The 12,660-nt window shown below is 39.4% G+C and overlaps 1 protein-coding gene across 3 annotated transcripts in view; it reads left to right on the forward strand.

Moving 5' to 3' along the window:
• The first annotated feature begins 2,168 nt into the window (after positions 1 to 2,168).
• Positions 2,169 to 12,660, forward strand: part of LOC135469750 (dedicator of cytokinesis protein 7-like) — a 65,618-nt gene continuing 55,126 nt past the window's right edge. For all 3 annotated transcript variants that reach the window (XM_064748330.1, XM_064748329.1, XM_064748331.1), the window contains exons 1-10: positions 2,169 to 2,214; positions 3,105 to 3,210; positions 4,132 to 4,307; positions 4,862 to 4,933; positions 5,407 to 5,509; positions 5,954 to 6,169; positions 6,780 to 6,865; positions 10,662 to 10,728; positions 12,004 to 12,153; positions 12,348 to 12,413. In XM_064748330.1, the coding sequence (XP_064604400.1) occupies positions 2,171 to 2,214; positions 3,105 to 3,210; positions 4,132 to 4,307; positions 4,862 to 4,933; positions 5,407 to 5,509; positions 5,954 to 6,169; positions 6,780 to 6,865; positions 10,662 to 10,728; positions 12,004 to 12,153; positions 12,348 to 12,413 (1,086 nt within the window). In that variant the 5' untranslated portion in view covers positions 2,169 to 2,170. The remainder of the gene's footprint in view (positions 2,215 to 3,104; positions 3,211 to 4,131; positions 4,308 to 4,861; positions 4,934 to 5,406; positions 5,510 to 5,953; positions 6,170 to 6,779; positions 6,866 to 10,661; positions 10,729 to 12,003; positions 12,154 to 12,347; positions 12,414 to 12,660) is intronic.

Below are 12,660 nucleotides of genomic sequence, written 5' to 3' on the forward strand. Positions count from 1 at the left end.
CCTAAATAGTTTTTATTTACAGCTATATATACTTCGTACATACTTACACATTGGTCTAGTATATATTATGAATGCATTGTCATTTAAAATGAAAACTATTACGAGGTGATTTTAGAGGGCACCGGTATTCCCAGTTGTGTCGTTAATGAAACCCAACCGAGTGTTGCCCAGGAGCAAACCTTTGGTCGATCGCCATGAATGTACATGGTGGACTATATAATATACATGTACCTTTTCATATGGCATATTTATGCACAATATGATAACGCTGTATAAAACCCACTCATCTAAAGGATTCATTAGACCAGCATATCAGGACTATGTAAACGTATACGCCAAAGCATTTTAAATATTTAAATGCTTAAGTATCGATGGCACAAAGTGATGACACGATGCTAGCATCGTACCATGGCTTCGTGCCATCGTGTCATTGCTTTCCTGCCATTGTGCCATCGCTTCGCATCGTTTCGTGCCATCGCCTGGCTTTGGTACGATGGTACAATAGTACTATGATGACCTTATCTGGCTTCCACAAGGTTCTGCATGGGGAAACGAATATACAGGTTATATCTGTACTCCCAAAATAAATACGACTTACTGCGTAATACTTGTACAGGATACAACATGTACATGTATATACCATCAACATATCATATTCAACAAAACTCGGGTCACCAATTATAGCCTCTAGCTGCACGCTCGTGAATTTGGTTTCAGTATTACGCTATATATACATTCGACGTATTTGCATGCATGGCCTTATATAAGCTTGCCATTTTGTCCATACCTGACGTATGCAGCGAAATTCGTAATTATGAAAACTACACATCCCGCCTTCAGCTGCAATCAAGCTACTGTACCGTGAATTTCAATTTCAGATTCAGGAATTTTAGTCTATATGTTGACCGACTAAGTCTGCATGGTACATGGGAATCTGTAAATCAATAAAGACCCACCATTACAATACAATGCAAATAGTATTGACGGGACACTGTGCTAGTTTGGAAATCATTATTAAAGCTTTGAAAAATTATTTTAAAGCTTTCACTGATGAATATAATTTTAAAGCTAAAAATAAACATAATTTTTAAAAAGCTCTAAAAATAATCTTAAAGCTCTGAAAATGATTTTTAAAGCTATAAGAAATGCAAGGTGCAGTAACATCTGTAGAATATAAAGTGTTCCGGCCCGAGGAGCGGGAACCGAGATCGCCTCTTTTACGGAGGCCTTCGGTTACTCCTTTCCGTCAAACAAACCAGTATTTTGCTTGACAGAATATTTCCAGTCATTTGTCTAAGCTATTTCTAAAAGAAAATTTTATCAGTGTTAACATTTATCGGATTTTCCTTAACTATCTGGTACTATAATCATGGAAAATTATTAAGTACGACGTTAAACCCCAAGCACTCACAGTGATATAGCAGGAAGTGAGGTCAGAAAAAGCAAAAACTCGTTTTTTTCTAAAAAATACTCTAAACACGTGCATTTTATTTATCTAAAGTATCCACAACATGATTCTAACCAATATCTGAAACGATGTTATTAATGAATGCTGATGAGGGATGAGGCTAAGCCTAAACAAACCTACATGCGTCGCACAGGCTTCAGAGATGAGGCTTGTATACATCAGTTGTGGCAGTGACGGTGCAAATGCGCTGTATGTGAATCAGTCATTACAATCGCCGCAGCAGTCATTGTAATTTCAATTTATTTTTTAAATTTCAGAAATTTATTTTCAAACCTTTGAAACGATTTTAAAGCCTTAATAAAAGTTTGTTTTCAAAACTGTGAAACATTTAAAAATTATTTTTATAGCTTTGAAAATATTTGAAAGCTTTAAAAATACGGAATAAACAGCAGAACGGCAGCCCACAGAGAGCGGGGCCTCGGATTGAACCCGCATGTCGTCATTGTGGCCCATTCCGTAGGTCTGTGTGTACCTCTTCTCTGGTCACGTTTCATTCCCAGACCTAAAGGACAAATGTCATCCCTGACATGACATTTATGAGGTGCTAAAATTCATAAAATGTATATTAATCAAAGCGATCCGCGTTCGGATTTTAAATGCCTTCCACAACACAGATTTCCCACTCAGGTTACATGTCTATGTTTATCTTGTGTTTAGATTAGCAGTCTGTGCATCTGTGCGGAGACTGCAGACAAAATGGAAATGGCATCTCCGGGTCAGAGAGCTTTTGCTCAAAAACTGAACAAGTAAGCCCTGATTTAATGACTTATATTGATTAATATTTACGTTATTGTTGTATTTAAAACTTACACTGGCTGTTGGCGACACAGCAGTCGCTTAGAAGATGGTAAATACTAGACAAAGAGTTGTGCTCTGAACAACAACAACAACAAGGCTCCGGATGTCACTTTGACTGTTTCAGTGGCAAATGTTGCATATATATGTTGTGATACGCAAGGCGAGAACGACCCTACAGCGATCACCCAGGCATGCACTGTTCTAATAATTATCAGAAAATAATTGCTCTCATTTAACTTGTGGGTTGGTGTAACGGTAGTCAGTCTGGATGAACCCAGTGAGTGTGCTGTATTAAAATTCTGACAGAAGTGATGTCCATCCCTGCCTCTCCAAAGTAGTGTGGATTTCACACTCCCACCTCCTTCCCAGACAACGCAATCAAATTCGCCTCCTCTACTCATTTCCGTGTCATTCTTAATGGTCATTTTGTAGTTGAATCTCGTATATACTATCAATTTAATTTGCTACCCTTGATGACACCACCAATTAATTTGCTGTCTTTTTATCTGTCTTTTTATTTCCTATTTATTCAGTCTAAGTTTGTTCAGGCTAAGTTCTTGTTTATGGTGCCAGACTGGTTAGGTTGGAGATGGTGACAAACCCTATTTGAAATAAAAATTCCAGTGTAAAGTGACATGCCTTCCTGCAATCTGCTACCTTTGTTTCACACATTTCTGTGGCTCTCATTCTCGGAAGATTTATTGTAGAACTGAAATAGGGCTTACTTACCATGTTGGAAAACTTGGTTCATTTAGCAATCAACCAACTCACTTTTGATATGACTGCATATGAAATTTTCGTTTGTCATTGTGGTCAAATATTGTGACTATATTTACAGACAAGGAGCAGCAGAAGTCAGAAAACAGGTGTCGTCAAGTTCATTAGTGACACCAGAGCTGAAGAAGAGCATCAGTGGTCTGAACCTGTCCGGCTCTGTAGATAAGGTCAGTCAACTGGTTCCATCTGAGTGAGGCTTAAAACACCAATCCAGACCTCTGTGGTTGAGGTGGTTAGTACAGCAGTGCAGTGCAATGACCCAAGAGCCTCTCACCAATGTGGTCGCTGTGAGTTCAAGTCCATTTCGTGCTGGCCCTATGTGGGAAGGTCTTGCAGCAACCTGCAGATGGTTGTGGGTTACCTCCCACCATAGTGCTGGCTGCCATCGTATAAGTGAAATATTCTTGAGTACAGCGTCAAACACCAATCAAATCAAATGAAAACAACAGTGAAAGAAATAAATAAATGAGTTCCATCTGAACAGTCAAATTAATTAAACTATAAGCTCCATTTGCACAGTTTTGTTAAATTTTAGAAATCTATTTGAAAATTATTGGTTCAATCTGAACAATCATTTTAAATTTTAGAAATATACTTGAGAATGACAGCAGCTGTAAAGTTTGCCATAAAAATGTGGCACACCTAGATTACTTGGGCTGGACACCTATAATGGTTCTGTTTTGAATCCTGTATGCAAGTGGCAAATGAAAAATGGAATTAATGAACCTGAATTTAAGGCTGTTCAGAGGGATTGCACATAAACTAGTAAATTGTAAAAACAGCCCTTTTCCTGATAAAAAAAAGGATGTCTTTTCTTCTAACAGTAGAAGTGTAAGGCTATCCTTCAGTTTAGTTCAGAGAACTGACCTTCAGGATGACATTGCAAAATGTAAACTTGGTGATCAGTGTTGTATGAAAATCAGTTTGCATTACACATTATGCATGGTTATGTACATGGTAATTCTTTAACATGTTAAATTTTGCTTACCATAAAACAAATACCATAGGTTCCAGTGAATATATGATTTGTGAGATAGCTACATCGAATGGTGTAAGCTGAAGAGCCTTTTTCATTTTATTTTTCCCAGGTTCATGGTGCCTTCTGGGTCGAACCGCCAAACTATGAGGAATTTGTGGCTGACAACCACAGTGAGATAAACAGAGACCCGTTCCGTAAATTATTGGTCTTCCCTGATGATGACATAGAAGTTCAGGTTCAGAACAAAACCTGCAGGACGTTATATCCTGTGGTTCCAGAACCAGGGTAAGTTTCTAATCTTAATAACGTACATTCAGAGTTTTCAGGCTTAAGAAAGTACATTCAGAGTTTCCAGGCTTATGAACTTACATTTAGAATTTTCTTGTTCAGTAGCTGAAGTCATCGTTGAAAAAGATTGGTTGGCAGGTTGGCAGGGAAAGTTTTTGTTTATTTTGAAGAATCAAAAAGATGAGAACTTTAAATAGCCTCATATTGAGACAAATCCCATCCCATCAAAAGACCAATAAAGAACAGGGCTATTTTTGGAAGGTGGGTTGAGTTATGCCCAGCTGCATTATTTTTAATGATGGCCAGGATCATTTATTAAAGATAATCAGCAAGATGGTTGTGCGAAACCACAAGGCTGACATACATGTAGCCAAATTGAATTATTCAAGAGAAATTGCTATATTTAATGACATACAGTTTAATGATGGGTGGAGGAAAGGATGAACAGCAGATGCACTGATACAGTGAACATTAATTTGATATTGTTAACTGGTTTGTTTGGTTTAGATTATTTTTATTCTTATTTTGTGGTGTTCTTTTAAATCCTTCAGATATGAAAATGACCCCCATGTGTATGACTGTGTCAAAGGTTACACCTCAGACTATACTGTGGTCACCAGAAGGTAGGTTCCCAGGTTGATATCAAGCTGTCATTTACAGGATATACAATGTACAGGTAAGCTGTGTTAAAATGACTTGTTGTCAAATGATTTGTGCTGGTTTCGTGTTTTGAAAGAGTTATGTTAAATCAATGTGTTTTTGCCTTCATGTCACTCTCTGTGTAATTACAGACCAAGTAAGGGTCAGTGGCATCCTAGGCTATTCGTCGTTTGTTTGTAGTGAGCCAGTGGTTTGCTTGTACTGAGCCAATGGTTTGTCTGTAGTGAGCATGTGGTGAATGAGTGAAGTTGTAAAAACTTAGGTCGTCTGAACACCATATTCACAACATTAAATCTACACTGTCAGTAGATGCAGGCTAGATGATTGGTAATGGGGTGCTAGCAGTCTTCTAAAGGCGTTTTGGTGGTGAACTAGTGGCAGGTCACTCTGAACCTTCAGCCTGGTGGACATACATCATCATCCCTTTGTTTCTCAGATATGAAGTGTACAGCTCTACAGTACAGAACAAGGACCGTGTTGCAGAACATGCCGAGCCCCAGGAGTATGAAATTGATGTGGAGGACTCAGGCTCGGACAAGGTTAGACAACTCTGTGATTTGGTTAAGTTGGGGATGGGAGTTTTTCAGGTTACGAATTGTTGAAATGTAGAAATTGTGAATAATTGAAAATTGCTTTATATTTAGTTATTATCTACTTTTTGACTCTAATTTTGTGTGCAGTTCTGTCCCATTTTGTGACCGGAGTACACAAAGTTATTTTGTCATCAGGAAGTTGAAGAAACCTCTTTAGCTTCACTATAGGTAGTTTTCTCCTATCTTTCGCCTTGATTCATTTAGAATACATGATTATATTTATGGATTTTGACCAGACATTAGTTGTGCACAAGTACAAGGGTACATCATGTGTCTACATCGTAAAACACCAATCAAATAAATAAATAACTATATCAAAGTCTGCTGTCGCATTAAGTCACAATCATTCATTCATACATTCAAAGTCCGCTGTGTAATGATCTATTTCAGGAGGACTCGCCAAAGCGCCAGTCCATCCACATGAGTGACACGCCCCGTGGGAGCTGGGCCAGCAGTATATTTGATCTGAAGAACTCGCAGGCTGACCCCCTCCTCCCAAACCTGCTGGACCGCATTGACCCAGAGGAAATTGACGGGATGAATGACAAGCAGCGTGAGCAGCAGAGGCAGGACGCACTATTCAGTCTCTTCCCTAAACAGGACGAGGTGAGAACATGTGTGTTGGTGATTAGAAGCATAGGGATAAATATTTATTTATGGCTTCATTGATTTATTTATTGCTTTATTTATGTTTTTTGAGGCCAAGGTGGCCAAGGTGGTTAGTGTGCCAGTGCACTGGCTGATGATCCAGTTAATGACCTATGAGCCGATGCAGTTGCTGTGAGTTCAAGTCCAGCTCATGCTGGCTTCCTCTCCTTTGTCTCCAAAATCAAATTACCAATCATAAATTGCACTGAAAGTTACTCTTTCTCATGCAAAAAGGTTGAGGAATTAGGGTAGATACATCCTGATTGCCATAAAGTGCATGAGAAATGTATCAGGTGACATGGATTTGCCTCCCTTCATTTGTCAACGTGACTGCCTGACATAACAGTAAGCATTTGTGTAAACATCTTTGAAATAAAATAATGAATAATTGTGGCAAATGCAGTTGTATATGACTGTTTTGGACTAGCTAATTTTTTCTGCTTATCATGATAGTGGCCCAATATGAGAGGACAGGTGAGTTTGTCAAACTTAGGTAAAATGTAGTTTGCTATGTCATCTCTAACCTCTTGCTCTGATTGATCTGTGATTGATTGATTGTATGTTGCAGGAGGAGGTTGTAGAGCGGAGATTACCTGCAGGCATACCCATGGAACACTTTGGCCACAGAATTCTTGTCAAATGTCTGCAACTCAAGTAAGCTTCTGTTTTGTTCCATTGTTCGGTCTTACAGGAGAAGAAAACTTAAAAACATGACACTATAGGATGAAAAGAGCATATTTTTTTCTATCTGGTGGTGCCTTCTGCATAATTTTGCGATTTTTCCTCGCCATACACGTAAAGCACGTAAAATGGCAAAGCTGACATAAATCGATGAGTCCAGCGCGTCCTTCATCTTTAACACCCTGTAATTTATGCTGGGGGTGTGTTGCCTCTAAGCCAGTGAGAGTCCTTAAAACTCCTGGCTTGTTTGTGTAAACTTGGAACCTACGTTCAACATTCCGGTTTCCCTATTGTCAAGCGGAAAACAAAATGTACTGTTCGCTAACTTCTGAGAAGAAGAGTTCTATGGGAAATGTACAAATTGCACTGAGGATTTTGGCGCTGACTCTATTTATCAGGGTTTTAACTGGCTGTAATTTTTGTGGGGTCCAATGGACCCCATTCCAAAAAAAAGTGGGGTCCCACATACCATAATGGGGGTCCAATGAATTTTTAATATATAAATGACCTATAAAAACACATATATATATTAATGACCTTTGTGCTCTGTTTATTTTTTTCAATGTTACAAAGACTTTTTTTTCTCTATCATTAAAGTCAAACTCTCAATTTATGTTATGATTATCACTTATATAGTCACTGAGTGGCCTTGAGTGACAGTCTGACTAACTGTACACTGAGAGTACTTATTAATGAGGAAGTCTTTTTTTCATGTCAGTGAAAATTTTGGCTGCTCTGGCAAAGTCAAAGTGCTCCACACTGCCACCATTCAGTTTGATAAACATCAGCCTGTTTAGACGTTCTGGGGTTATCCGGTTCCTGGATTTGTTCTTGATTGCATTATGGATGGAAAATCCCCTCTCACATGGGGCAGAGGAAACTGGAAGCACGAATGCAATTTTGCCAAGTAACACAAAGTCAGGAAACTCTTCATTAAACTCTCTGATCAACACTTTCACAAAAGCTTCAAATGAAAGCAGTTGGTATGACTTAGCTAAGTGTTTGAACTGTAGAAAGCTAGCTTCCATTCTCTCTTTGTTAACAAGCTCTTGGTAAAGCTCTACTAACACACCAAACTGTTGCACACCATAATCTAAGAGGTTAAGGTCACTAGGGTATCGCCCTGGGTTGAACAGGACATCAAAACATTCAAGCTTGTCTAACATGTCACTGGGAAACCTGTCATCAAGGTTACTGCTGAGCTTATCCAGGTAGGCATTTCTGATATCATTAAACCTTTGCCTGAGAATGTTATTATCTGTAACATTCACATCATGGTACTTGGCTGCCTCTCCTGTTGTTGGCATCTCACCCAAAGCATTGAGGACTTCCGTAACCTTGCTGGACCCTTTTCTCATGTCAATCAATGTGTTCTTGGCAGAAGTAACACTGTGTTTGATATGAGAAAGGTTGACGGCATCTTTCTGGAACGTAAGACTTAGAATTCCAATGGCTGTTAAAATGTCAATGAGGAGGGCTGTGAACAACAGGAACAATGAATTGCCAATAAATTTGGATAGTCCTACTGCTTTCGGTGATTTTTCCGCATCAAGGGAGAGCATAATGGCACAATAACTGTCTAGAATCATTTTCACAGCAGACTCAATAGAAAGCCAACGAACAGATGTGGGTTCCACGATTTGTTTTGCCTTGCCGTTAAGAACAGTTTGTAGTTTCTTAGCTTATCGTATCTGACAGAAGAATCCCTGTAAAACTGATAGAGTGAGTGGATCATGGTGTGATAGTTCTTTGCAATACTCAATCGACTTTCCTGCCTGGGATACAGCTAAATTCAAACGGTGAGCCACGCAGTGGATATGGACAATATTCTTATTTCGATGGCCCAGTTTTGCGCCGAGTCCATTGTGACGACCAGTCATTACAGCCGCTCCGTCAGTTCCCAGACCAAGGACTTTCTGCATGTCATCCTGGCAAATGTTTTTCCTTTCCAAAACTGAGATAATGGCAGTTTCAATACCAGCAGCGGTACCGTCTGTTATACGTTCATTGCCTATAAACGACACATGCACTTCTCCATTGTCAATGTATCTAACATAAATGGCAATTTTTTTTTCCACTGATACATCACAAGTCTCGTCCAACATTATGCCAATGAAGTCACTTGCCTGTAATTTGTCAGGAATGCTTTCCTCCGCGACTTGTTCTATACACTCCTCCATTTCGGAGACAATTTGCGGCCGTTTGTAGTACTGCTTCACTTTTACACCATTCAAAACTTGCAAGTCCATTAGGTCTCGAAAATTATCAGCGGCAATGTTATTTTTGGCCATCACAAAAACAGTTCTTAGCTGAATCATTTGGCTGTTCATTTTTTCGTCGTACGTATTTTGGCTGACTTCGAACTTTTTTCATGGCCGCATCTGTGTGAGAGCGCATATGTAAAATCTGTACAGCCTCGATGTGTTGTTTAGAATCTTGATGGCGGGACAATGCGCTGAGTTGAAAGTTACAACAGCCCTGGTTTGTTGTGAAGGAATTGTCAAAATTTGCACTTTTACAAGTGTTACATATCATACCCGAGGCCTGGGATTCGGAGTTGGCCCTACTCAACCATGGAAATTTCATTTGCCATTCGGTTTGAAACGATTGAGTGCGAGCCTGTTTAGGTGCCGATACCGCGTCTGTGTCAGTGTGTGAAGTTTTTTCAGCTTCAGCCGGCTCAGGTGATTCAGAATCACGTATGACAACAGTGTGGCTAGACTCGGATCCACTGCCGAAAAACTTTGACAACTTGGACTGTTTGCTCATGATTTGCTTTGAATGATAGCACATTTGCTCAGCGGACCGCTTACACTTTACAGCGCGTGCTGTGTGCATTGAAGCAGTGCGTCAATTCATTGATCCCCCTCTAGCAGCATACGTCACAATTGTAGGCCACGCGTGCTATTTTTAGCGCTGGATGTGCCATGTTGCTAACGTAGAACACGTGGATGCTGGTTTATGAAAATAACTGGATACATGAATTATTTTAGTGACTAAATCAGCTTCCATGGGCACTTGGATGTGGTTGTAAATTTTGGGGGTTTTTTTTGTTGCGTCCCATGGGACCCCTGCTGATGCATTTTTTGCGTCCAAGTCAAAAAACATGCGTCAGAGACGCATGTTTTTTGCGTCCGGTAAATCCCTGATTTATAATTTATCAACTTGAGGTACACATAAAAAATTTTTTTATGGCATGCACTTGCGAGGAAAAGCATACTCTTTTCAGTGGTATTTGATTGATATTTAAATTTTGTTTTCCTTTGAGTTGTTAATGTCTCTAGCAATTTTCATATTGTAGATTTTATTTTATTGTTCTTAATATTTTATCACAAGGTTTTATGTAAATCGACATGGTATTACTTTACATCACTGCCACCACTAGACAAGCCTGACCTTTGGAGCTTGTGTGATGCACGTTGGCTTGTTTAGACTTTGTCTCACCACTGGTGTCCTCATGTTGAACTATTCAGTCGTCATTCATCAGTAAAATTGTTTCAGATTTTGTTTGGGATTATGTTGTAGGCTTGCATACTATGGATAAGGAAAATGCATATGTATAAAATATCATCAGAAACAAAAGCTGAGACAGAGTTTTTATGTCTGCTGACATCACTTCCTACCTCACCATCACCGTAGTGACCTTGGTGTTAGTCAAGATTTCTGTAAAAATTTGCTAGTGGTGGTAGTGATGTAAAGCTAACGTAGAGAGCGGCACATGCGCTGTTTAGAGTGTGGACTGTAACAGGAGTTGTTTTGTGTTTGACAGGCTGGAATTAGAAGTGGAGCCTGTCTTTGCCACCATGGCTCTATATGATGCTCGAGAGAGGAAAAAAGTGAGTGATTAGTGTCATACAAGTCATTTAAGCAGAAAAGGAATTGTCATCACTGGGTGGAATGTCATTTAAATTTAAAAAAGGCCAAAAAAAAAAAAAAGAACAGGCCTGACTCATCCCTAATCGTTCAATTCTTGCTCTTTTCTAAATACATGAACAAGGCCATATGTTCTAGCTTGTTGGGCATTGGATATTTATAGCTGTGACAAGCAGTTGTATAATAAAGCCGTTTTGTTTGTTAATCAACCTACTGCTTACCTGATGATCTTAACATCAACTACTTACCCGATATTCTTCTTGAGCTGTTTCGTGGGAAGCTCTTCCAGCAACCTGCAGATGGTCGTGGGTTTCAGTCGGGATCCTGACCAGTTTCCTCCCACCATAGTATAAGTGAAATATTCCCTAGTATGGCTTAGAACACTGATCAAATAAATAAATAAATAAACTTACCTAATGTGGCATCAGTTGTGAATATGTAGTGTTTAGTGTGTTTAGCAGTGGTGGTTTACTTCCCCCTGGACAGACTGCCATCTTCAATATGTGTATAACACTGGTCAGTTGAACATATTGTGGAGGACCTAAAATTTCAGCCCAAACTGTGCATTTTTCGAAACAATTAAGTGTCACAAAATATCGTTTTTGGTGCTGAAAATCACATTTTTCAGTTAAGCATTAAGCAACCTTCAGATCCACGCAAAATGTGGAGCTTGACCAGTGGTGAAATTCTAGGTCACCTAAGTTGCTCTACCTTATGCTGTGGCATCATTAATCTTCCTCTCTCCCTCCCCATCAAGCAGTCTTAATACCTGGAGCAATTTTGACAAGTTACAGGTTTTCTTGAAGTTACCACAGAAATCTAGGATTCCCATTAGTTAGTGTCCTTCTCAAAGTCTGAAGACCCGGGATCAAACCTGTGTCTTACCAAGGACTGTAAAAATGGTACTTGATGCTGCCTCGCTTGGTGCTCAGCACAGAGAATGATAGAGCAAAGGAAACAGAAATGGCAGGCCCGGTGTCAGTATAATGTGACTGAGTGGGATGTCATGTGTGGTGTCTGCGGCATGATACTTCAATGGTGGCAGCACTTTGGCGGCATGGTCTCGCCCTGCTATAAGAAAACACAGTATGTGTACTGACACATTATGGCTCGTCATTGTCATATGACTGAAGAATTGTTAAGTACCGCCTAATCCTAATGCATAAATAGATAGATACATACATATGTACACAGGAATCTGGATACTTGTGTACATGTAGTTGTTGTTGTTGTTGTAGATATCCGAGAACTTTTACTTTGACTTGAACCCTGATCCCATCAAAGCTATGATCAGCCAGCATGTCCCCCATCAGGATACCTCTACTCGGAGTCGAGTGTGTACCTTCAGTATCACCTACCCCTCCCCAGATGTCTTCCTGGTCATCAGGGTAAGTATCACATGTTTTTTACATGTCCTTAATCTCAGCATCACAGATGTTTAATAAGGCTTAATGATATACTATTATCAATTGTGCCATCAACCATTTCTCAGTAAATGTTAAGAGTTTGGTTTAAAGAAAAACAGCACCTGTTCAAAGTTTTGTTGTCTGAAACACTGTGTCTTTTTACAATCTTATTTCAGCTTGAAAAAGTTCTTCAGCAAGGGGACATAACTGAGGCTGCCGATCCCTATATGAAGGAAGACAAGGTATTGTCAGTATAAAATGCTTTCAGAAATCTTTTTTGTGAAATACATGCATAACTATTGCCATTTCAGCCTGAAGCCTCTGAACAATGCCATTTTAAACTCAAATATGTTGCTTAAAAATTTATGAAATGTCCATTGCTGGGAAGGACTGATTTACTGATTTTTGTCAGTCAAGTTGAATTTCAAATTTCACACCTAAGACCTTAAAAGAGGATGCTGTAGCTTCCTTGCATGGTGTTCAGCATTA

Source organism: Liolophura sinensis, chromosome 7, assembly GCF_032854445.1.
Source record: "Liolophura sinensis isolate JHLJ2023 chromosome 7, CUHK_Ljap_v2, whole genome shotgun sequence".
In the NCBI taxonomy this organism is placed as follows: Eukaryota; Metazoa; Mollusca; class Polyplacophora; order Chitonida; family Chitonidae; genus Liolophura; species Liolophura sinensis.